The sequence below is a fragment of the Drosophila suzukii genome, chromosome 2R (assembly GCF_043229965.1).
Source record: "Drosophila suzukii chromosome 2R, CBGP_Dsuzu_IsoJpt1.0, whole genome shotgun sequence".
In the NCBI taxonomy this organism is placed as follows: domain Eukaryota; kingdom Metazoa; phylum Arthropoda; class Insecta; order Diptera; family Drosophilidae; genus Drosophila; species Drosophila suzukii.
In genome coordinates this window covers 14,641,822-14,668,088 of record NC_092081.1, presented here as the reverse complement: position 1 = coordinate 14,668,088, position 26,267 = coordinate 14,641,822, and the positions used below count along the sequence as shown (strand labels likewise).

General features: G+C 38.4%; 2 protein-coding genes across 2 annotated transcripts; one reads left to right on the top strand and one right to left on the bottom strand.

Moving 5' to 3' along the window:
* Positions 1 to 296: 296 nt before the first annotated feature.
* Positions 297 to 25,726, bottom strand: GlyT (Glycine transporter). Its single transcript, XM_017074761.4, has 9 exons — positions 25,495 to 25,726; positions 12,664 to 12,955; positions 11,891 to 12,169; positions 7,604 to 7,757; positions 6,435 to 6,702; positions 6,257 to 6,360; positions 5,214 to 5,580; positions 4,945 to 5,154; positions 297 to 4,884 (listed from the first exon to the last, which is right to left on the bottom strand). The coding sequence occupies exons 2-9, from the start codon at positions 12,926 to 12,928 to the stop codon at positions 2,926 to 2,928; spliced, it is 3,606 nt and encodes a 1,201-aa protein (XP_016930250.3). The 5' UTR covers positions 12,929 to 12,955; positions 25,495 to 25,726; the 3' UTR covers positions 297 to 2,925.
* Positions 19,464 to 21,611, top strand: LOC108009988 (uncharacterized). Its single transcript, XM_017074762.4, is given in 4 exon segments — positions 19,464 to 19,937; positions 20,480 to 20,561; positions 20,641 to 20,889; positions 21,266 to 21,611. Coding segments are annotated over 4 exon segments (1,014 nt in total). The 3' UTR covers positions 21,475 to 21,611.
* Positions 25,727 to 26,267: the final 541 nt, after the last annotated feature.

Below are 26,267 nucleotides of genomic sequence, written 5' to 3'. Positions count from 1 at the left end.
TTATAACCATACAAAGTATAAGTTGCTTGAAATTGAATTTGGACAAAACCTCGACGAGTGCGCCCGTGGCGTTCTGCGTTAAGAGTCGCGGTAGTTGAAGAAAAATATACCCCTCAATTTGGCCGGATTAATTTCATATAGTTAATACCGTAAATGCATGAGGAGAAGGTAGAGTGAGGAATGGTGGGGATTACGCCTTCGGTGCTCGAATCGGTTTTAAATCCGCGAGATAACTATCATCCTTGTTTCCCTCCACATTATTTTTATATCGATGTATATTTTTTTTTGTTAAAACCCATAAATATTTATTCATGAATATTGTTTTTTCCTTGCTTAATGTTACATTTTAACATAATTATTTATGATTACTCGTTTAGTTATTGGCATCTGTGGAATATGTGTAATATTTGCTTACACTTTTAATTTGATATAACATATATTTTTGATTACCAGAACAGCAAAAATGTTATACATCTATTTTAATAAGATATATTGTATATTTAGCTCCCAGTTTCTGCTTTTCAATTTTGTTTGAAGAAATGGGCTGAGACTCTTGATGCAGCCATTCAATTCCGTCTGAAAATAACTTTTCTGATTTCATAATCCTGCAAACAACTTTTGATTTTTCGAATTAAGAGAAATATGTATAACCAAAGAAGTTCACTGAAGGTGGTAATTGCAGGAAAACTATTAATGTTTTCCGTTTTGACTGAAAGCAATTCTTAAATTCTGACTTCTGTTATTTCCTCTTAAATATTAATTCGCTTAAAATGCATACATTGAATAGATTTCCTGCTCTTTATACTTTATTGTTGATCATGCAGCTGGTGGGTTTTCCGGTTGATGGGTTTCATTTCGGAATATATTCGTTTTTCGGTCTACAGGGATATGAATTGCAATTGTTTGATTACTTGCCTAGTTCTTTGGATTTTTATTTAAACATTTTGATTTATTCCGTTAGCATTCCAAAGTTTCATATAAAATTTGAAGCTCCTCTGTTCAATGTTTAAAGTAAACTCTTCTTAATTCACTATTTTGTATGCCAATTGAGTAATTTGTTATATTTTTAAAATTATAATTATCGTGTCTGAATTGACAGTTTATGTTTCTGTGTATTCACTTGCGACTTACGTTAAATTTGAGCAAATTGCGGCATTGCATCTGTTTTTATTTATATCTTTTCGAACAGCCGGTACATAATTTCTTAACTATATTAATTTGATAATTCTGCTTAGCTTACGTTGCCATTTTTATTTTACAGGTACACATCCAGTTTAACTAACAAACATGCAATATCGATGGCTAATTTTATTATTTCATATACTACAATCAAAAAATTAATTGCCGTAAAATTAAAAGGTCGCCAATAAAATAATACAAATTCTCAGAATGATGTATTATTCAGATAACATTTTATTAATTTTAGTACTTTTTTTAATAACGAAATTATAAATTTCACGGCAATTAATTGTTTAAGTGCAGATATCGTTATACGTTTCTAGGGTCTAGGTACATATGTATGTATTTAGGCGTGTGTCACAGCTACTGCGCTAAACAAACAACAACAACAAACTCAAATTACAACAATTTCAATTCGCATATTAATATATATTCCTGTTTCCAATTTTTCACTTACGCCTAAAGTATGTTTGACACAAATTGAAAATTACATTGAGCCGGAGCAAATTATTTATCACACATTCTCAGGGGTTGAATTATAAGTTGGGGTCTTCAATTGAACGCCCCCAAATTTGTTATAATAGATTATATCAAAATAAACCGAAAAGCAAAAATAGTAACACATTGTCTTCAGATTACATCATTTCTGAATATGAGATGTTTTTTAATTATCCCAACTAACTACAGGTACAAACACATATAAATATTTACGAATATTATATTTGTTTCTATTTTTGTATATTTTAATATATTTATATATTTTATTTTCAACATGAATACACAACAATGGTTATATAAATTCTAGAAATGTACTTGTAATTATTGTTTTTTTCTGGTTTTCTTGTGAGCATTTATTCCTTATTTGGCTTAGTTTCCATCTAGTCCACGCACATAAAACATTTCTAAATATTTTGGCTTAACTATACAAATGCACACAAATAGGGATTTGATGCAACTTGATTAACATTTAGGTACATGAGTCTCTCGTTAGCACAGAAAACATAGAGTACAGTGAGCACATAGATACATTTTACATTTATATAATAAGTTTTGCTTTTTTCGGGTGATGTTTACTGCTCTATAAACAAATGTACGCACTTATAAAACGGAAAAATACCTCCGCTATCCGGTGTTCTTGCCCTCCAAAGTAGTCTTAAGAATATTTGCAGTAAAAAAAACCAATCAAATGATCTGTCATTTGTGTAAATTGATTAATTGTAACCTTTGTATATTTGTATATAAATTTATATATTTTTAAAACTCAACGTTTTCCATTGCACTTTCAACATTGCTCTCGAATTACTTGGCACCCAATTACTGGTTATCCAAGGGGATATACACACGAAACTAAATAAACACCACACGAATCCGGTTCTAAATCCTACGTTAACTTGTTCGGTTATTACAATCGAGTCTTTCCGCCATCATTTGAAATAAGGTACTAAGGAACAGCTATCCCACAGTGATGACTGATAAATAGGTACTTTCGCATAGGAAACATGAAGGTTCGTTCATCCTCTCTTCCGCACTGCCAATCCAAATTAAATATCTATAAAATACTTGATCTTAGTTAGTGTCCGTTTACACAATCCCCTAATTAAACTCTTTACATTTACAGTTTAAGTGGGTGGCTTAGCTCGTTAGATACACATATACTTATAAAAATAGTTTTCGATATTGGGAACTACGCGTTGAACCGTTTTCCTCTGGCCTAATTGGATCCCACATGGGATGCTCTAGGTCTTATTACTTCTTAGTTGCTGATGCAGTTGCGGTTGCCGATGCATTGCCTTTCGTTTTGGCCTGGCTGCCCGATGTTGCTGCCTTCTTGCTGCTGCTGCTGCCTGCTGCAGTTGCTCCTGGTTTTGCCACGCCAGCAGCAGATGTTGCGGCTTTTGTGGGGCTGGTCGCGCCGGGTTTTATGGCTTTCACTGTTGACTTTGTAGGGCTGGTATCGCTGGGTTTTGTCTTGCCACCTTTCGCAGACTTTGCCGACATGTTGCTGCTGGCCGCGCCCTTTACTGCCGATGGATTATCTGCTGGCTTGCTGCTGGACATATCGCCCGATGTTGCCATCTTGCCACTTCCTGCTGAAGTTGCTGTTGGCTTCGGGTTCGAGGCAGTTTTAGACGACGTTTGGTTAACCGATGGCTGAGCAGTTGCTGTGATATTGGTGGCTCTTACCAAGCCGCCTGCACTTGGAGCGACCTTGCCGTTTGTCACACCAACAGCAACTGTTGCTGGTTGGGTTGTTGTCGCAGTGGTTGTTGCTGGTTTGCCATCCGACTTAAAAGTGGATAAAGAAGCCGTTGGCTTGTTGCCAGAGTCAATATTTGCCTTCGACACCGATGCCGTTGTGGACTTGGCAACAGCAACGTTTGCCGATGGAGCAGCAACTGGTGTGATTTTTACTGCTTGAGTTATTTTGACTGGAGCAATATTTGCTGCTGTCGCGTCTTTGGTTGTTGCTGAAACACCAACAGCTGATGATATTGTCGTCTTGAGTGGAGTCGTTTTATCCAATTGTAATTCTTTAGGAGGAGCAGTAACAGTTGCAGCTCCAACCACAACTGTTGCTCCTGGCTTGACACTGACCAAAGTTGTAGTTGCAACACTAGCTGGTGGTGATGTTTTGATTGCTCCTGCAGCAGCAGAAACACTTGCTGATATTGTCGATTTAAGTGGAGCTGGAACTGCTTTATCCACTTGCTTTCCTTTGGCTGACGCAGCTATTGCTGCTGATGGCGTTTTTACAGCAGCAATTGTTGCAGTTGTAGGTGCAACACTAGCTGTTGGCGTTGCTTTGATGGCACCAGCAGCAGCAGCACTTGCTGATACCGTCGTTTTAGGTGGCTCCTTGCCAGCAGCTGCAGTTGTTTTGCCATTCGCCGCAGCAGCAACTGTTGCACCTGGAGCCACACTGCCTAAAATTGTAGGTGCAACACAAGCTGATGGCGATGCTTTGATGACATCTGCAGCAGCAGCAGCAGCAACAGTTGCTGTTGTTGTGGTTTTGCTGGCGGCCACAGTTGTTGCTACTGTCGCCAAATTGACTTTCGTTGGATTCTTCTCCCCGCCGCCCGCAAAAGTGGACATTGCGGTGCACTCACGTCCACTGCTCTGGGTTCCGGCAGCCAGGACCTTTGTGGTTGCTGATTTAGTGTCCTTCTCAGCCGGAATAAGTGTCTGCTTGCTGGGACTAGTTTCGGTTGTTGGCGACTTGTGGGTGCCATTTTTGGCAGTTGTCTGCAGATTGCTGCTGCTGCTCTGTTTGCCCATTGTTTTTGCCGGTCCTGGCCGCTTGCCCACAGTCGCCAGTGGCAGGCACTCGACATCCACATCCACATCCAGGGTCAATTGCTTGTCCTTCTTGTTTGCCTTTAGCTTGGGCGAGGAGTCGGCCTCGATGAGGATCTTGGTGTTGGTCACTCCATCGTAGTTCTGGCTCTGGTAACGCTCGGCATGGAGATTGACACAGGGTCTTCCCGCTGGTCCCCACTCGGCGGTGGGCTGCAGCAGGTGCTTGATGCGTTCCCGGAAGCTGAGATTCTTCGGCGCCCGCCAGATCTCCTGGAAGGCCACCAAGAAGATGACCACCACGGGCAGCAGTCCTACGATCCAGCCCACAGCATCCGCCCACATGGGATACACATAGTGACCATACTTGGCCGGCTTGTATTCCACCCAGTTGAAGAACAGAATAAACTAAAACCCAATAGATAATTAAGAATACATTTAGTAATAGAAATAAGAATATAGACTCACCAAGAGCGTGGCTGGGGTGATATAACGCCACATGATGCCCCAGAAAAAGTTCCAGAACCACGACCGCTTGCCAATCATGCCCTGAATATCATTGAGGAACCGCTGGGATCCATATATCCAGGCAATTAGAATGCACTCCGAAATGGCAATCAACAGAACCGACCAGTTGGCTGCATATTTGTCCATCAGTTGCAACCAGTACATGCCGCTCTACAGGATTATTAATATAAATTAGTTTTATAGACTGATTACTTTCAAGAAATACCCACATTAGTGGTAAAGCCCAGGCCGCCGATGTAACCGAAAATGGCCACTGACAGGACCACCCAGATTTTGTACTGCCTCAGGTTGGGGAACCTGTCCAAAATCGCAGTGGTCACCGTCTCCATCAGAGCGAATTGCGAGTCCAGTCCCAGGGTCAGCAGCATCACGAAGAAAAGGACGGCCCACACGGGCGATACGGGCAGTCGGGTTACCACCTCCGGATAGACGATGAAGGCAAGACCCGCGCCCTGGTCCACCACCTTCTCCACATCCACGTTCAGCTCGTGGGCCAAGAAGCCGATGATGGAGAAGATCACCAGGCCGGCAAAGAACGAGGTGGCTATGTTGCAGAAGGCCACGATCAGAGAGTCCCTTTAAGAAGATTTAGATCTATGTTACTTTTTATGTATATTACAATAAAAGTATTCTCGTCTAGCACACTCTAAAATAAGAAGTAACTATAGTTTATCGATTATTATATAGCCTATTAGATAGTCTTAGCTTACAAATTTCTTAAAAAAATACGCCTTCATTATGTATCGAGTCCCTTTTAACTGCGTTAACTCCTTAACTCGAGTGTAAGTTGTACCATTGAATAATGAAAATGTAATATGGAAAATTGAAATTTCTTCGAACACCTCTCAATGCAAATTTTTTCAAATCGAAAAAAAAACGAAAAGCGAATGCTAATGTGATTTAGATCAGCGATTTATTGAACTTAAATAGAAACTGAATTGAAATATTGATAATATCAAAATATTATAACATATATTAACATATCAATGTGATAAGAAGCGTCTTCAAGGGGCGAATTCAAACTGAATTTTATTGGGACAAATATCTTATCAATTGTTCTATCATTCTTAGATTGTTTACCCTTCTTTAACTGATTTAAAGGCCTTGAAAATGTTCTAGACTTATTTAGAACTATAATCTTTAGTTAAGTGTTTTAAAATTCGACTGACTGCATTTATTACGCTTGGAAACAGTGCTCTAAAATGTATTTTTTCAGCACTCTCAGGATGGGTTTTTAATATTTTATACTTACTTGTAACAATTGTTGGAGAACTTGTTGTAGGACGAGAGCGTGATTAAGCCTCCCCAGGCCGGACTCAGTGCAAAGAATATCTGGACCGCAGCATCGCCCCACACCTAGAAGAAGAGTTTTCAAATTAAGGCCAGGTCCATGAGCAAGTTTATTTGCAAGGTCAAGATGCAACACCTACCTGGGCATTGGCCAGCTGCTTCCAATCGGGCGTCAGATAGAAGATAATGCCCGTGCTGGCGCCCGGCAGTGTGACACCCCGGACAAAGAGTATTACGAGGACGACGTAGGGAAACAGGGCCGTGAAGTAGACCACCTTGCCGGAGGACTGGACTCCCTTGCACAGGCAGAGGAACACAATCGCCCAGGCCAGAAAAAGGCAGGCAGCCAGTGACAGCTTAATGCTGCCCGTCTCCTCGATGCCCTTGGACAGACCCAGCACAAAATTGCTGCAAAACCAAAGTTCAAATCGAAAAAGAGGCTTACAAAGGGCAGGGGGAGTGTGCATGGATGAAAAGACATAGTATAGTTTGAACAGTATTTTAAATAAATAAAATTCTACTATTTAATATCTTTAAGGTCTGAAGTTTCACGGTACCAGTATTTAGAGCTTGAAAAGAGTAACTTGATTTTAAAGTTTTGGGATCAGCATTTATCCTGTTTGTTATTATATTATTATTGTAATAATCAAAAGTCTATTGGGCCTGTTCTGAGTTTTTATGTAAATTGAAAACCTCTTTGTCAATATTCTTATATCGTCTAACTGTTATAGAAACAAGATTATTAAATAATTTGTATAAGAACAATGGTTTTAGGCCAACTAGATATTAACATTGGTGCATATCGAATTCGCTTAAAATACTCAGAAATATAATTACTACTCAAAAATATAATAATGACTTAATAAAACGTGTTCAAGTTTTAATTATATTTTTATGTTTTCAATTAGAACAGGTAATTTAACGATACCATAATATGTAATGTGTGTTTAGTAACTTAGAGATTTCGGAAACAATTTTACTTTGTAACCCATCGTTAACCCATTAAATTAACATGAAATATCCTTGTTAATAATAAAAACATTATGACGTAAGTGTGTACATATAAAATAAAATCTCCAACTGAATAAATTGGAAATAGTGAATTAGCCGCGGTAATTCGAATAAAGAATAAAGATATTCTTTCATGATATATTTTTCTGAGCAAACAAAATTTCAAATCGTTTTGTTTATTATCAAAACAATCCCAAACTCTATCGTTGATAATAAAAATATAATATTTAATTGCAAAATACGAATAAAATAAAGTGAAATGGTTAAGTAAAGACCTAAAGATGGTTTGGATACCCACTTGAAGTACTCCTCGGCGGGGGGGCGCTTCAGGGCGCCGAGGGCCAAGGCCGTGATGTTGTTCTCCGCCGCGGAGGTGGCATTGTGGCAGGTTCTATGGTAGTAGGTGCCATTGGTGGCCTCGCACTGATCCGCCTGGGCGTACGAGAAGCAATCTGGAAGAGACTTGGGCTGTCAGCAAGTTTGATCTGGATTTCCACACCCACTCCCACTCAATTATGCATAAAAGGTTAGAGAGCATTTTAATATTTATGAACTATTTGTCGGTCGGGCTGCGTTGGGTTGTGCAACTTTATTTTCTGTGTGTCCGGCTACATAATTAAAAGGACAAAGTAGCAAATCAGTAGGAGAACACAAAAGGGGCAGCTCGGGCAAACATAAAAAAAAACGGGTCTGGAAATGCCAAAGTCCTTTGGTCAAAAAGGGTTGGACAAAGGTTCTCGAAACTTGTAACTTCTGCTGCGACGACGGGGGTGAAAGCTCAATGCCAAAGCAATCTGTCTTGTTTTCCTTACTTTTTGGGGATTTTTTGACGTCTATAAAGTACTTTCGGGCAGCATTTCGATTAGATCTCCCCTAATGAGAAGCTTACTTTAACCAAGACCTCATATTTAACCAAAAAAAAAACACCAAAAATCGTTTTTAGTAGCCTGTTTACCTGAAATTTGTCATCAAGTTTAGTGCAAATTCCACAAAAGTTGAAATTTCCGGATCTGCTTATGACATATGACATTTGACTTATGTATGCGTGCTGAGTGTCAAAAGAGTGAGCGAGAATGTGTCACCGCCAAAGTTTTTCACCCCAATATCCGCAAAATGACTAACTGACAGCTGAGTTGAACTTGTATGTGGATGAGGAAGATGATAAAGGACAAGCCCCAGGACTTTTCCATTTGACAGTACCTAATTATGCGGAAATGCAATAGGTTTTCATAAATACTTAAAAACATATTTCAAAGCCCAATCAACGCTTGCTTATAAGTATTACCATACTACAGCATCCTAAGTGGAATCCGAATAAAACCCCTCAATTACAGACGAAATTCCCTGCCAGAATTAAGGTTAAATTTCCAGCAACCCCACATACATTCATCAGACCAATTCATCAGCATCATTTTCCGACGGGGAAATAAATTTGAGAACAATTTCATGTGGCTGTCGGTTGGTTGATGGTTTTGTAAAAAACTTCAAAGTGTTTACACGCCGTTTAATTTGCCTGTCTGCATCTGTTTGTATTGCAATTAATTTGATTACACAAACGCACACAGCGATTCGTATGAGATAAATTTTATTTGAAAAAGAAACGAGGATTGCCTAACAAATTCGGGCGGTCTACACATTCAAAATAAATCCCTGTGAGTGCGAGGGACTGTGTGTGTGTAAATATCCTGGTTGGAAAAGGATACACACGCCCAGACTTTCTTATTGAATTTGAGTGGCCTTAAATTCGGAACCTTTAAGTTTGATGGCAAACTTTGATGGTTTTCATTTTCCATAGAATTCTAGAGCTTCGACTAAGTAAACTGTTAGTCTTAGGCCAATTACCGTGTAAGCTCATTTACGTTATTGGCCACAATAAAAATCTATACAAATATTTACTGAAAAAATATAAACACACAAGTAAGTGGAAAGCCAAACAGAGTGCGACATTCAATCCATATCCATGGACAAACAGAGTTAAACACATTTTAATCGTGACACTAAAAGTAAACATTTGTCATCTAAAACAGACGAGGACAAAAGGCGGCCAACGAGGTCAGGATGCTGGCAGCATCGAAAGGCGAATCGAAAAGTGTCAATAAATAAAATCCTTAAGAAATTGCTTGTCTGCCGAGGCAGTCGCTCTCCCTCTCCCTCTCCCGCTCTCTTTCACTTTCTCTTCTATTATGTACATAATATTTTCCCCAACCGTACTCAACTTTCCCTCGCTTTGTATCCCGAGAGCTTAGGGAAAAGCCCGGCCCAAGGTTGAATGTTCCTCAGCCAACGATTGAGTGTCAAAAACAGTTAAGACATAATTGTTTGTCATTTTAACAATTTCAAGCTGCCGTGTTCGTTACCCAGAAGGTGAAATATGAGGAACAGACGCGACGGGGGACCCTCAATATTCTCAATAGCATCCATTATCGATTTCTGAGCTGCCATAATAATAGCGGAAATGGCATCCAACCAGGGACCTCTGTCTAAGTCTGATTCCATTTCCAAGTCGCTGGCAAGGACGGTGGCTTACTTTGCCATCCTCTCACATAAAATCATGGATATATATTATGGGGGCAGGAAGAGAGACGTTAGTTGCCGCTGTGGTATTACCTAGATGTTTTTAATGAAAGGTGATTTACTTATAAAAAGTGCGGGTACTTAAATTATATTGGTTTTTCAGCTAATAATCTAATATTTGTATTATACTGTTATATACCTATGTAAGTTATACCTATACACAGAGAATATTCTGATGTTCTCATCTGAGTTGATATTGTTCTTAAAAATAGAACAATATTTTTGAAGTTGAAAATATTTTAAATTTTTTCAAATCAAGTTGAATTGGGGGTATTTACATTGTGTATCTCAACAAATAAACAGTATTGTATACTAATCAAAAAGTAGTTCAATAAACTCAATTTAACTTTTGTTTTCTTACCATTTTGTTCTAGCATTGAGAACATTGATACCAAAATTTACTTACACGGATTTTAAGAACGAATGTTCTCAATTCAAGAACAATGTACTTGAAAATTTCTTTCTTTTATCTCTTATTAAAATGTTTCAGATTATAAATATTTTTAAGAAGAATGATTTTTAGTGTTTTTATGCTCATTTCTAGTCCCTTAAAACATCTAGTACTCCCAGTTATTGCAGCGTTATTCTGGGTGGTTTTCCTGCCTTGATTTATGCAAAACTTTCAAAGCTATTCAACTATAGTCCTTGTTCCACCTAATCCACACCCAGTTACTTAAGAATGTGTGTGCGTATATGTGTTTATATCCTGGCAGTGCTTTAAAGTTGTCAGCCATAAAATAAGCTAAACAAATATAAATAATAATAAAAAACATAAAAAAGAATGAAAGAAGGTTCTAAAAAAGTAGACATATTTTATATGTAAATCTCCAAAATTTTTTAAAAACGTACATAAAAAGTTATATCTAGATTTTTAAATTCCTTGTTTCGAAACATAAGCCCTTCTTGTGGAAAGGCATTTTAAGATACTTATGACTGTTTATGCATTTGGTTTGCTTTTAGTCTCAACATTTGGAAAGCACTTAAGAAATTTAATTTATGCTGAATGTCTTTCATAAATGTCTCAGAAAACGCCCGTCATCATTTCTGACCTACATGGAAACTTTTCCACGCTTTTCCGGCCAAGAATGAAAATCCAGCCAACTTCTATTTCCAGAATCCGGAAGAGTCGGCGTTCAATGCTCGTTAAAGATTTATGCGTTTCGCGTGACGGAACGTTTTAAAGTGTCTGTGTGTTTGTTTCCGGGCAAAGAAGTCAAAAGCAGCGAATGAAACGCCTTCACACACACAATCTTAGGAGAGTCCTTATGAGGACACACACACACACTAGCAGCTCTCACCTTACAATGTCAAACGAGGCACAAAAACAATTGCCTACTTCAAGGCGCCTAGGATTCCTCCATGCGTTATTGTTCCGCTCCTCCATCTTGTTTATTATTATAATTCTTAGCGAAAGTTTGTTCATACTTTTATTGTTTGCGTGTGCGTGAAGGAAGGAAATGGATGTGGACGTGGTCGTTTGGATGTGGATGTGGATGTGGATGTGGATGTGGATGTGAATGTGCCTCAGGGCCAAATGAATGATGTACTTTTGATCCCCCTGGAATTAGGTTAACTTTAACTATTCGGATATTTTAGCTGCGAACTTATGGAGTTTTTTATTCAAATTTGTTTGCAATGATTTGCAAGTTTTCTTGGAAATTTCCCTGGTATTCTGAGTGTTTATCTTTGCTTTGGTCCCTGAATCAATTGTCTCCGGGGTCTGCAGGTTACACAACCATTTTGCCTCCTCATTTTTCCCTCATTTTCTTAGCCATGTGTTTTCCCAACCGAGCCACGTGCCGCCAGTGGACAAAACCAAAAACAAAGCAGGGAGAAAAGCAAAATAAAATTCTACTTTTGACAGCTTGCAATTTGCTTAATTTATTACGGGGAAAACGTAACAAAAGATAGGAATCTGGCATCCTCTCATCTCTTTTTTCCCTGAGTGCTTTGGCCTATTAATTAATTGGAGCCATCATATTATATATTTGTCCCCAGGGGATAAACTCACACTTTGTGCTCCAAGCGGGCTCGCAATTTTGCCACGGAAGCACCGGGGCAAACGAGGCGAACATGTAGAAGATGGTCCAGGCGATGATCAGGTTGTAGTAGAGCATCACAATGGCGGAAACCAGGATCATGCCGGTACCCAATCCTCGGAAGAGCGGGCAGAACCTGCGATAGACGGCCACGGGACCCAGGGCGGCATACTGACCGAAGGAGAGTTCCATAAACATCAGCGGAAGTCCGGCAATCACCAGCATTATGGTGAAGGGGATGAGGAAGGCTCCTATAAAATATTGTGTTTCAATAAAATTATACATTTATTTGGAAAAATCTTTAAATAAATACTGTAAATTTAAAATCACTTATAAAAATGCCTAAAATTATGCAGCAAACTAATTTATTGCATACTTTTAGCCACTTTTTTTAGTTTCTGTGAAATCCTTAATAATATTTTAACTTAAAAATTATAAGAAAATATTAATAATATGTGGTGGGTGCCTCAAAAATCACTAGTGTTGTGAAATTACTTTTAAAATTTAAATGTCATTTTAAGTGTCTAAAAGTAAGCAAAAACATTTTTAAGCTCAGGGCAACCATGTATTCATTTAGAAAGTCTATTATTCCATATTCACTGCACACTTTTAGACACGTAAAATTACGTTTACAAATTTTTTAAGACACCTGGGGATTTGTAAGGCCCCTACAAATAGCAACGTTAGGAAACTAATCTTTTTCCCTCTAGATAAATATTATTTTGTAAACTTTATGACTACCCACCTCCACCGTTGTTGTAGCACAGGTAGGGAAAGCGCCACACATTTCCCAGGCCCACTGAGTAGCCCAGAAGCGAGAGGAGGAAATCGAAGCGACCCGTCCAAGTGCCTCGTTCATGTTCCGATTCTCCTGCTCCGCCGGCTCCTGGGCCAGTGGCGTCCAGTTGGATGAGAGCCGTTCCGGAGGCACAACCACTGATCGCCGTCGAGGGACAGACCACGCCGCCGCCTCCTCCTCCGCCAGCTCCAGATTTACTGCTCTGCCCCATTTCGGTGGCAGTTCGATCTTCCTCCAGCTGCAAAATATGCAAATAACTAAATTGATTAAATAGTTCTTACAGGTGACAACCAATTGGCCAACTGCCAATTTTCACAGCTGGCCAAGAGCTCTTAATTTATAATGTGTAGCATACTGATGAATTTTATTGACCTCGATGCAAGCTAAATGAAAACAATGAAGAAAGGTCATCTGACTAAAGCTGCATATATATATGTATATATATGTTAAATTAGCATTGTTGCACGAGAGTGCAAATAACTTTAAATAAGGTCAGATTAAATTGCAAACTTTCACCTAAATACCCCTAATCATGAACTAATTAGTTTAAACAGGTTTATATCAATTATAAATGCAATGGCTACTTTGAGTTTCCGTTTGATTAGGTGGGTGGCCCCTTCTAGAATTTCATGTCCTTTTGATAAAGCTTGTATTAGTTTGTAAAGCTTCCCTTCACCGCGTCAGTCCATTCAGTAATATTTGTTATTTATTTTTATGTTTGCCTTAAGCTATTATGCGTCATTAGTCATGTTTCTGCAGGTGCTTGGTATTTTTTTACATTTTGCTGGCACTAATTGCATTTCTATTTATAAATTTTTTAAGCTTGACTTTGATGATGATTAGTTTAATATTTTTCGCCTTTTTCTTCTCTCCTTTTTACTTGTTAGTTTCATTTTATGAAAGTCCTTGAAGGATCTTTAAATTGTACACAATAATGGGTTCTCTAATAATCCTATAAAGAAAAAAAAAAACATAGAAACAATATTCAGCTTAATAAGTTTTGGTTTAAAAAATAAGTATGGAAAATTAGTTAATTAGCTTTTGAGTGTGAATATTGGCATTTAATTATCGCAGCCGGAAGTTAAGTGTATATTATAAAAAACAACTTTGCTTTATTTAGAATTTCATTAACAGCCACCTAACAATTTGTCAGAAATTTTCGTTTTAGAAAGGAATAAAAACTCTCTGTTAGAGCAATATTGTGGGCCCATTTGTTAAATCTGGTTTATCTATAAAGCATTTTTTATTAGTGAAAGTATAATTTTTGACATCCAAAATCTATTTAATTAAGCTAATTCAAATCTTATCCTAGTTCAATCGACTAAGAATCTGCTGTCACATTTTGCAATCTCCGTTTCTTTAATTAAATACACTTACAGGACTGTTTTTTTTTTGACGGTACTAACTTTTTGAGCTGGGGATAAATGAGTACTCAAGAAAATGACGCGCCGTCAATGGCACTTGATGCTGGGCGCACTCACACCTACTCACAGTCACCCACACACTCACAGCCACCCCAGACACACCCCACATACACCGTATATGTATAATTTATACTATATAGTCCAACTGTCACACTTTCTGTAGTGGCCATAACATCGTGTGATGGGATATGTGATGAGATGTGAGAGGATTTTCCTGCTTTTCCGGCACTGCTTGAGTGTTTTTTTGCCTGGTCACGTTCTTGTGACATTTTCTTGGCTGAGATGGTGTTGTTTTTTTTTATGGCAATTTGTTGACAGCCTCGTAATTAGGCAGTCAAATGTGTATTTAAGCAAGTGAGTGTGCCAATGATGATCTCAGATCTCAGTGAACCTGTGAAAATGTGCTTTGAATCGTGGGAAAGGCCAGGGAATTCCATCTCCGAGTGGAAAGAGCCGCAGGGAAAATGGGGTAAAACCACAATACCCAATTCCCATTGCCATTTTCGAGCAAGGTTGCTCTGCTCCTGGCCTGGTTTTTCCATTTTCCCTCCCCTTTTTGCGGTCCAGAATTCCGCCTGCAACTATTCCAACCCATTCGCAATGCCCGTGGCATTTGCTTAGTAAATAGTTCCTAATGATTCCTCCTGGCCCAAGAATGCGATTCAGCGGCGACAAACAGAAAAAATCACAATAAAACGAAACAGAGGAGCAAACAAACAAACAAACTGGCGGAGAACTAACTGCAGTACAAATAAACATTTAGCTTTGTGCGAACTTTTCGGAATATAAGCGAAACACAAGCGGCTGACAATGAAAAGCGGGGGGTGGCAGTCGGAAGCGCTAAAGTTTCCATTGAAAAAGCGTGAAAAGAGCTAGGAAAGTTTTCCTTCGCAGCGGTCAGGTGAAAACGAAAGCGTTTTAACGCCCACAGAAAATCTATACTATTTTTACGAGCGATATTCCAGCAATTCGACTATTCGGAGCACGTAAGTCTACAGTTGAAACGAAATATCAAAATTTAATTTCATTTCATATTTTGTTCACGACATTTTATTGATTGCATTAAATTGGCAGTTGCGTTTGAAGGTTTTTTTTGTCTTTCATAAAATAATAAAAAAAAGTAGTACGGTTAGAAGTTAAAACACAATTTTAAGAAAAGAATCTACTTCTTTGTCCTTATTTTTATCGGTGTAAAAGAGTCTGCACAAACAGTTGGCATTAGGGTTAAGTAAATAAATGGGTTGGGTTAGTTTGCCAACTGAAAAGTAAACTTTGAACTTGCTGTTCCAATTTAGATATGAGACTTGATTGAAGAAATACACTCGGTCAGGGTTTTTCGGGTGGAGATATAACGAAATTGTAAAGCAAATGTTTGGTCAATAGTTATTGCTGATGTTTGATCCCATAGTTGAATACAAAAAGAACAATACAACTAAAATCCCTTAAACTTTTAATTGAACTATCCGATTTAGTAAATGAATGAAAATGAATTTTTTAAAGGGTTTTTAAGAGGATTTATATTAACTAGTTTGATAGTTCAGTAAATGAAATTGGATATTTGTTTTAGTGAATTTGATTTGATGAATGATCCTATTTTACAAATTGTATTAAACGAGTTAAAGAGTTGTCATCGCAATTTTAAATAAGTTTAATAAGTATTGGTTAAATTATATTCATGGGTGTCACAGAAATCTCTTTGTGTGATGCTTATATATATATTTCCACCGAAATTCTCCTGAAGAGATTTCTATGGTCAAATATATAATTATAAATACCAGTTTTTATTAGTGTTACCATGTTTTTTTATAATGAATGTGTGGCAGGGTTGCCCTGGTCGTTTTGTAAGCACAAAAAAAGTTGATAGTTAATATAAAAAGTTGGCCACGTGTGAGAGCGAAAAACTAAATAAATAAGGGGGGGTTGGAGTAGAACTCCTATTCCATATACCACCCAAATCCCCCCCCCCCCCATTACCCTCGTTCTATGCCTTGTTTATGTTTGGTGAATTCGAGTGTGAAAATGTTTTCGAGCTTCTGCCGTCGCGTTCTCGCTTGTTTACGCTTGATGAGAACAAAGGGGCGGCGGTGGGTGAATTGCACTAAACGACCTTGGGAATCTGCAGTGCTGAAATGGGGAAAAGGGTGGTGGAGCCGCTTACATGAGCTGCATTCTAGTTTTCCTGTTCTTTTTTTTTGCCAGCAATCCGCCGACAGCGTTTTCCGCCTTTTGGCATTTCATAATTTTCCCTTTTTTGACATTTTTATGCGAAAGTTAAATTTCCCTGGCCCAAGAGCCCAAGGCAAGACAAGGGACCTTCGTCATCGGCATCATGGTAATCATCAGCGCCGTTCCATCTGAATTTTCTGTTGTTGCACAAGTCACGGCAATTACGAAGGGGCAAGCTCTGAGCACTTGAACTTGAACCCACGAAGGCTGCCCACAAGCGGCAAACAAAGCGAGTGGCGACCTTCGCCCCTTGGGTGAAAGTGGGCGGATTATGTTTAGGAGAACGGGTGGGCCTAGGATATGAAAAAAGTACTGCAAAAAAATTATAATACCAAAAATTAATAATATAAAGTCGGGCCAAATAGTAGAGGCTTTACATGGTAACGAAAAAAAGGGAACGGACGATATCTTTTAACATTCTTTCATATTTCATATATTAGAATTTTACATAAACATAAAAATTTGTCATGTTTTAGCCTATTGTTCGATCAGGCGATTTTCAAACATAATCTAAATGCAAATATTTTATAACGATCAGAGTAGGTTGAGATCTCAACCAATAGTAAAAGTAATGCTGATCAAGTATTTAATTCTTTACTAACTACTAACTACTAACCCTCTTCAGGATTGTAAAAATCCGAAACAATTTTTTTTTCAATTTTTATACAAATGTTTTTGTCACGATAAGAACTACAAATCATCTTTAAGAGTAGAAAATGGCAAAAAATTTTTTTTTTTAATTTTGATTGTAATGTTTTCTCTAATGTTTGTACATTTTTTAAATTATTACAAATTGCTAAAAGAAATGTAGAAGTTAATAACTAAGGAAACGGGTGACGTAGGTCATTGCCATTAATTATTAGTAACTTAGTATTACCTCTTTTATAATATTTAAATTAGTTGTATTAATATAATTTGAAATTTCTTAGTTAACAACATTAACATTAAAAATGAATTATAGGTCCTCTGCATGATATATCACCTACAGGTAATGAAGACAATCATGACAGTACAATTGAAATTGAGCCTTAAACAACCTTATATGAACATAAAACGTAGGTTACGTAAATTGTAGAAGTTTTATAAATTATAATAGGTATATGTTGATTGCATAAACGTTTAAATCATACATACAACTGCAATTGGATGATAAATGGCTGAGCGATGGACACCAAAGCCTTGAATAATTATGCAGTTACAAGTGTTGCCTCTCGGAAAAGTGGATGCAAATGAAACCATCGGGAGGAACAAAAAGAGCAGATGATGCTGGCCCCTTTGCATGTAGAGGGTAGTTGGTGCTGTTCAATGAATTATTGGTGCTATTTCAAGTGCAATATCGATTATTCAGTTTTGCGGGAGCTATAGCTATAGCTCTGTATATGTATGTAAGTGCGACCATCGGCGGAGGCCAAAGCACACGCATACAAATTTGTCTCGATGCAACGAAGTTGCCTCCATTCCAGTGCTTCCCTTGGAAAATGCTTGTGGAAAACAGATTTTCTGCTGCTCCCCCCCCACCCCCTGCCTCACCTAGGGGTCCTTCGTCTCTACTCCCTGGGGGTCCTGCTCCCCGCATTAAATATTCATCTACTTCGTCATCGTCTGTCGTCCTTCGCTGTCATCGTCCTGGTAATCGCAAATTCAGCGCTAAATCACAATCAAAATGCGCGTAAAGTGGCATTTCAAGTGATTTTCCTCTTTTTTTTATGAATTTCAAATTGCAAATCATTTCGTTGATTAAATTGTTGAAAATGGCAGAGTAAATTTTGTATTGCTTGCGGCCTTCCTTTCTTAGGTAGAGGGATAGTTCTGGGAAGTTAGGAAAAACAAATACCTGGACTCGAAGAAAAGAAATGCAGTTTTTCCCAGACACTAATTGAACTGAATTTGAAAATATTTTAAGTGGATAACAAGTTGGGGTTATGCGTTGTCAAAGAAAATGGGTACAATTTCAAAGTCACCTTTAATAATCGTGTACTCAATATATCCATTACCCTATTTTTAAGTTAATTGCCCCTATATCGATTGAAAATTACGTCAACTAAAAGCGTTTGTGTTTTTAGTTGCCCAAAGGGCATCGCATGCAATTCTGTTTTGAATTTGGAAAAAAAATGAGAGTGAAAAAATTAATGCACCAGAGTGATGGGCGTGAAATATGAATAAACAAGGGCGAGGAGAGACATCTGGCAGTTAAGTGAGTTATGTCTGCAAATAATTTTTTCTTGTTATCCAGTTTTCGCAGAATTTTCGCATTTCCTTCTCGTTTTTTACCACCTTTGCATACATTTTCATGGTTTTGAGTGCATCTGACTGTCGAGTGTGTTGCGTATGCTGCCTGCCGTGTTTTGTTTTTACTTTAAATTTGCAATTTAAATGTAATTTCTCAGGGCAAATGGGTTGCGTTTTATTTGGTTTATGACAAATGCACACCCAGGCAAAATACACAGATTTAATGCTTTCAGACATGTGGGCGGAATATTGCTGAAGAGGTGGGCCGCGGTGAAGGGTATGAACTCGTTTTTTAAGTGAGGACATATTGGCAAGCCAAATGTGTTTTTTCCCAAAATATAAGAGGGTGCCACACAGACCACCAGGGCTTAAAATCACTTATAAGTTAAAAGGGTGTGTAAAAGTATGCAATAGTATTTTTTTCGGTTTCTTTCCATATTAAAATACTGTTAGTTTGATAAAAGGAAAAAAATCATGCAGACTAAGAAATCCTTGATTAAGACCAAGATAAACCTATTTCAAGTTCGAATTCTTGAATTTTGATTATACTAAATTGGAATGGAATTTTATTTTTAAGATCCGAAGTCTCGAATAATCCAAAGCCTTTAAGTCAACAATTCTGCTGGTAAAGTAAAAAAGTAGTTTTTCTATTTTTCGTGGTTGAAGAAAAAGTGGCGGTGAAATGCCCAAAAGAAGCTTTTTGCCGATTAGCACTTGTAAAATTTTCATTTGCGCACAAGTTTGCAAGCCAATTGTTATTGTTCCACGGCGATGTCGCCATCTGTTTCCAGCTGTTTTCCCTTCGTTTGTTTTCCCATTTTAGAGTTGTTTATTGTTTGGTGGAAAGCGAAAGAAACCATTTACAAAATGTCTTTCGCGTCAGCCACTCGATGCACTTTTGTCATAGTAGGACTTTCCATTTTATTGGACCAATATCATTGCGATGAGATGGTAAATAAAAGTCGGGATTTCATGTGGGCAGACGCTCAGATGAAAATCCTTTCGCTGACTCTTCTGGGTCTTATGATCTTAATTCTTTTAGGGTTTCTGGGTGAGTTTTAATGTTAACCATCACTTTGACCGACTCACTTTTCGGATATTTCCGATTCCATTTGGATGTCAGGATGTATCTGCTGCTTTTGCCGGATTTCGAAGGCTGTGGAGCTGACATCCGATGGCCTCGATGTCTACGCCCCGCGAACCCAGAGCATCGTGTGGCCCACTTTACCCCAGGAGACGGCCCGCGTCCTGGAGCTGACCTTCCTGCACACCACCAAGGTCAACTGCCTCTGTAGCAACTGTCGCATCGCCAGGAGTTCACTGTGCACAGGAAACTGTGGGGTCAGCCCACAATGTGCCTAGAAAATGCATAGACCACTGGAAGTCCTTTGGATGGCATTTAACTAGATTATAAGAAGCTATATTTTACTGCCTTTTTCTGAAAATTTCTATAATATAATCCTTATAAGGATAATTTCATTTAAATACATTAAAGGGCCAATATTATGTTAAGACTAAGATAGCCTATAAGGACATCTAGTTTTGGGGTTTCTTGAAATCGGTTTATCCGGAACATTAATTTGTAATTTCAATAAAATCTATTTATGTGGATTCCAACCAACCTTTACATTTTTAAGGCTTTGATTGCAGGCCATGCTTATAAAATCATCTATCTTTATCTTAAGAAGAATTTACGCATGCATTCTTTCCTTGACATGGGGTTCTTTATATTTTCAAAATCAAGATCAACCAATTAAAGTTGTCTTTCGTTGCCCAGAAACAGCTGTATTGTTGATAACACTCAACTGATCCCAACAGAACGCTTTAAGTTTGTTCAGTTGCATTGGAACAATTGCCGGAACACCATGGGTCTGTCCGCCCAGGTAAACATGGCCAGGTGGACGTTGCTGCTGTTCGCATCGATAACCCTTGATCCCCTGGTCAAATCCGATGAAAACTTTACAGGTAAGTGCACTTTGGAATGCTGCCGTGTTTCATTTGATTATTTATTTTTGAATAACAATTTCTATGCATTCCGGTAAAGACTTTGACTGGCTAAATGAAACGCAGCTGCTGCAAATGTTCGAGTTCGATAACGAAAACAATACTGGCGAGAATTCCACGGAATTAGATTTGAACACGCTGGTGGAAACCTCTATTGTTGGCCAAACAGTTGCAAATATAAGCAGCAATGGGGAAATTGAATTCCCAATAGAAGATCTGAGGCAACATAGGCACTATGCTCGCTTTGTCTTTATGGTTCTGCTTTTACACATTGCCGTTGTGGGAGTTGGTAAGTTGGCTCGGATTAAAATATTTTTATTTCAATAGCTGAAACATTAAGGTACGAAATAACTATGTTCCAAATGGAAACAATCTAACAACCTTAACCTTAAAATTAACTTATTTAAATTCAGATTGTGGTGATTAATGTAAAGGCTTAACAACATTTCAAATCCCAATCAAAGGCATCTTCGTGAATTTCACACTTCATTGATGTGATTTATCCACCATTTTAAGATCTAAATTCAAATTTGCTTCTTTTGGACTCAATGTTACCCTCAAGAATTTCCATTTGATAAATAATCTTCAAAATAAGTAGATATTCTAGAAAATATGAATCTTATCAGCATTTTCTTTCTAATACAATGATGTATCTTTATAAACAGGGATTACCATCTATAGCTGTGTCTACTGCAAAGTCAGGACCCTGAAGAAGCGCTCTAGAAGAGAGGCGCAACGGCGACTGCAACTGACGAACCTGCGGACGGAGCACATTCCCAATTCCCGTGATTGCCCGTGCCACGGATGCATTTTGGCCAGGGAAATGCTGCAGGGTTTGATCATGCAGCAGTTGCAGGAATTGGTGGAATGCTGACACAGGATGCTATGCTGGGGAGGAATTTATTGGCGACGTGTAGGCAACCTTCGGCCTTCGACATTGATTCAGATGCAAGCGAGCAGATATTCGAAATTTGTATGCACGTGGGTGGACTACACTCACAATAAAAATAGTAATACATTGTAAGAACAGATTATTTCTTTAACTTATCTATTTTATAGGGCTTTGCAACAGTACTGTAATAAATAAGATGTCTATATTGATGAATCCTTCCTAACTCAAAGTATATTGTTGCACACTTTTAGACACCTTTAGAAGTAATTTTATTTCCTAGAGATATCTGTGCCACAAAACTATTTATTTATTAGGGAATATAGAAAAGGAAAACATACAAATTAAAATGTTTTTCTATTAAAAAAATAAGATAATATTTTTAATCTTTAATATGATGGGTTTTTAGGTTATATCCTGAAGTCCCTCTTGTCAAATTCTACAGCTTTTAACGCTCAGTTCTGGCTTTTGCTCCAGGTGTACCGATGTATTCACGCAATCTGATTTGATTATCATATGTTGCATATGAGCGCGGTTCCCTTGAGGAAGCACTACGCTTAAATGGACACAAATGTCAATGTTAGCCGCAAACAACTTACACAATCGGCCTTCCACATCCGTATTCCTGCTTATATCCACATCCATGGATATTGGCAGTTGCATTGTCAGGGAAATGCAACAACATCTGCGGCGGAGAGATAGTGAGCGAATGGAGCGGGAAGTGTCGGGAAAGCCGGGGAAAAGCTCGTGCTGACATGCACAAGCAGTTTAACAGCTTATTGCTTTAGCCGTGGCTAGCTTTTCTCGACCCCTCTCCCACTCTCAGTTGCACCCTTGCAAAGGTCAAAGTTCGCATATTTAGTGTATTCCGCACGCTTGCAACAATAAATATGTGTAATCGATTTTTCCTTTTGCTCCTTTGGTTATTAGCTATTAAAATGTTTGTTTTCATTGACCTTGATATTTATAAAATCGTAAAAATACTAAATAATTATTTAAAGCAATGTTTACATATCCATTTTTGAAAATACAAACTTTTTCACCAAAAGAAATCAGATTTCCTTAGCAGCAAAACATCCCAGAAGGCTCATGGGACCCCCCTAATATTATCAATTTACCACTTAAGCCCACAAGAAGTTTCCCGGACGATAAGTCAACAGATCCACCACATTGCGTATACGCCATGGCTGACACAAAACACAGCCAAATCCAGCCATCCATCAGGATATGGCTTCGACTCTAATGCACTGTATCCAGTACAATGTCACCGATCACTTTTTTTGCCTGCTCGCTGAAGTTTTTATTATTATTTGATTGCGATTTAAATGTACACACAGACACAAAGGAAAAGCGCTCGAAGCCAAGCGTATAAAATAACAAATAGCAAATGGCAAACGCCAAATAGGAAAAAAAAGAACCAAAATGCTGGGAAACTGAGGCTGAGCCCTAGCAAACACGCACAAAACACGGACAGGCCAATGCCAAAAGCCCGAGCGCGAAGGAAACAACGCACGTTCATGCCGAACAGGAAGGAAGGCACAAGGCACACAGGAAAAGGAACAAAAAGCGACACGAGGAGGGGGGGGGGGGGGGGTATGGGGATGGGGGCGGAAGGACCCTAGCAGAGGAAGAAAAGCGCGCGCCAAGGGCAAGGATGCTAAGGTAGCGAGAACAACGAAAACAGCCACAGCAATAACTATAACAAAAGCCACGGCAACTACAGGTATATTTCACCTAGTTGAACTGGGATAGATGAAATTAAATAATTTGATGTTAGATTCCATGTCCAAAGTAATAAGTAATAAGCAAGATAAGTTATCAGAAACCCTTGCTAATATCACTTAATGCATTTTCTGTGTCCTTTGAACAGGGGCTATTTGGATTTAATGTACTCAAGAGTTCAGAAAACTTAAAGCAGAAACATAGTAATATATTTTGAGAATGGTTTAATGGGTATAAACCATTAATTAATATTTTAGTATTTTATGTTCGCTTTTGTACAGACTTTCCAAAACAAGTGACTTTTTATAAGTATCGAAAATTTATTTATTAACCTTTAAGCCAATGTTTACTAATTACATTTTTTTAAAAAGAATATAAAACATACAAGAAGACTAGAATAGTAAAAATGGAATTTTAAAATACATTTGATTTCTTCACTTTGAAAAAAGGTAATTTCAAGAGAATAGGTATTTGAGATTTGATGTGGAATTTAAGACAATAATATACATAGGTACTTTGGGTATTACTTACATACCTTTCATAATTAACCTTGAAGGAAAGTAAAAATCTATTTTATAATATGACCAATCCTATCATTTATTGTGTTGAACCAAAAAAAATAATATTGCACTTATTGAAGCTCGACTGTATACAATAAAAAGAACTCGACATAGACATTCCAATAACAATGAGGCAAGAAAGCGAAAAAAAACCCGCTGAAGAAGGCAGGAAAAACTTAGGCTGAAGGAGGAAAAGGGTGGCCGAGAGCTGTAAAAAGTTATCGGGACTCGTGCTGAAGATGCCGCAGGGAGTGGGGGGCAGTCCGTGGGGATAAACGAGGGACCCCAGCGGGTGGAAGCTGGAATTAATTTTGCGTTCATCCACGCTTGGCTTGAGCGGGGGGCGGGGGCGGGGCGATGGTAGAAGGGCCACGGCTGGATGCACCACTCTTGGCCAACTTGTGGCAAATATTTGCCCAGCCCGAAGTATCCATTTGGCCCGGAATTGGATGCACCTGATGCCCAACGAAGCGATTGCATTTGGGAGCGACGGGGAACGGGCTGACGACATGTACATGCAAATTTATTGAAAAAGATTCCGGGATAATGCAAATTACGCTTCCAATCCGGCTTCAATTTTAGCTCAATCTAAGTCATAAATTCTTGGCCTCATTAAATCTCTACTTAAATTGAACATTCCCTAGTAATATTTTAAGTTAAATATGAATATGGTTTATGGCACATTTCAACGTAAGGATTACTTTTGGGTATTACGATTTCTTGTTAACAAATTTCAAAATTCTTGCTAGCAACTTTTTGTTAAATATGGTTCTACCTAAAGCTCAGTTCTCTTCCTAGCCAATTAAAGTTTCCAGCTAACTTGGGTTTCACGAATGAATCAAATTAAGCCACCTTTAAAAAGAAACTTTTTCATGGAGGTCGACTAGTTAAGGTTTTAATTACTTGGCTTGAATAAAAAAGTTTATTAGCTAACTTAAAGGGTTTACAAAATCTGTTTCAATTTTTAAAACCTTAAACAAATTTGGGTTTTCAGAATTATTGAAAACAAAAAGATATAACTTTCAAGATTTAAATGAAGGTCAACCTACCCAAGATTTATATATTTTACAGAAATAATTTACCATCTAAGGCTTGCGCCAGTTTTTTAAATTCCCCTAGGAAGTTAATTTTATCAGGGATACTTTAAAACCACCACTAAACACGGGATCACGTTATCGCCATTTAATTATTAAAAAGTTTCCTTGAATGTTGTTTGGAGTTGGCTGGACTTTCAGTTAAGTCTTGCTGCAAAATCCGGGCAAACTTTCGCCTTAACCCCAAGGCTTCACTTTCACTCATAGTTGGCCCCGAAAAAGTATGCTATGAAAATGCTCCAATCGCAGCGCATTTTCATGGCCATTTCTAGTGAATTATGGGTCGATCGGGTGGCTTTGGGTGTCCAATGCAGAGGCTGGCAGGATGACAGGATGTTGGGATGCCGGGATGGCTAGTAATCAGGCTGCATTAACGGTGAATTAACCAGACAATGCAGTTATCCTGCGCGCAGGATGCTCGTGTAACGGGATGCCGCCTAATTAACTCTGTCAACGGGTCCTGCGGGACCTTGGTTCGGGGCTTTGGCTATAATTGTTTTAAATATTTACTGCCAGGCCTCGAAGGACACTCCCACCAATACACCAATACACACACACACACGCACACCGAACACACTCGCACACTTGCACACACACACAAGTACATGCGTACACTACGCGGGACTTACACAATTAAGAATTTGCAATGGTATTTCCGCTCTCTCTCTCTGGTTTTCTTCACTTTTCAACACTTTTTGCGAGGATCTTTTCTCTTTTCTTTTGCTTGTCCAGAACAGATGCTTCACCGAATGTTAGTAAGTATGTCTTTTGACCACTATCTGTAGTGTTTTTGTTTTGTCTGCTCCCGTGGGTGGATCGAAAAGTAACGGACACATGGAGCGTCCAGTTTGGCGGACAATTCGAAAGCAACTGAAAGTGAAACGGAAGCAGCGCCAGGAGAATCCCGCTGAAAAGCGAGCGCGAGTGTGGGTGCGAAATGCGAAATGCGAAGAGTCGAATGTGAAAGGCGAGAGAGCGAAAAGCCAGCGCTTTTCTTCTTTCGGGAGCGTGGAAAGCTCATCCGCCGAAGCTCTTCCCACGCTCGCTCGCTTGCCATAAAAGTTTATGGCAGCTGCTGGGCGCTGCTTTTGATTTGCAATTTGATTTACGGCCCATTGGAATGGGAAAATGGGCGACTTTGGCGAAAAAAGGAGGCGGGAGTGGTAATGTCGTTAGGGCCACTGTGCAAAAATTAGCTCAATCCGACAGTGGGAAAATAATGTATCTTAAATCAAGTATACGCCCTGGAGTACAGTACTTTAAAGTAAAAACAAAATAAAAACAAATTTTAATAAACATGAAATATAAATAATTATCTTCAAAAAATGTTTTAAATATTAATATTTTTATTTTTATTAAATTATTTATTTTTTTTTTTTTTAGTAAATATTAATAAAAATAT

Bases quoted from the DNA above. Each gene is read 5' to 3' on its own strand.
- GlyT (XM_017074761.4), bottom strand. From the start codon at position 12,928: ATGGGGCAGAGCAGTAAATCTGGAGCTGGCGGAGGAGGAGGCGGCGGC. The intron at 7,758-11,890 runs GTGAGTTTATCC...AGTCTCTTCCAG, and splicing joins GCCCGCTTGGAGCACAAAGT to ATTGCTTCTCGTACGCCCAG. The intron at 6,703-7,603 runs GTGGGTATCCAA...TTGGTTTTGCAG, and splicing joins CCCGCCGAGGAGTACTTCAA to CAATTTTGTGCTGGGTCTGT.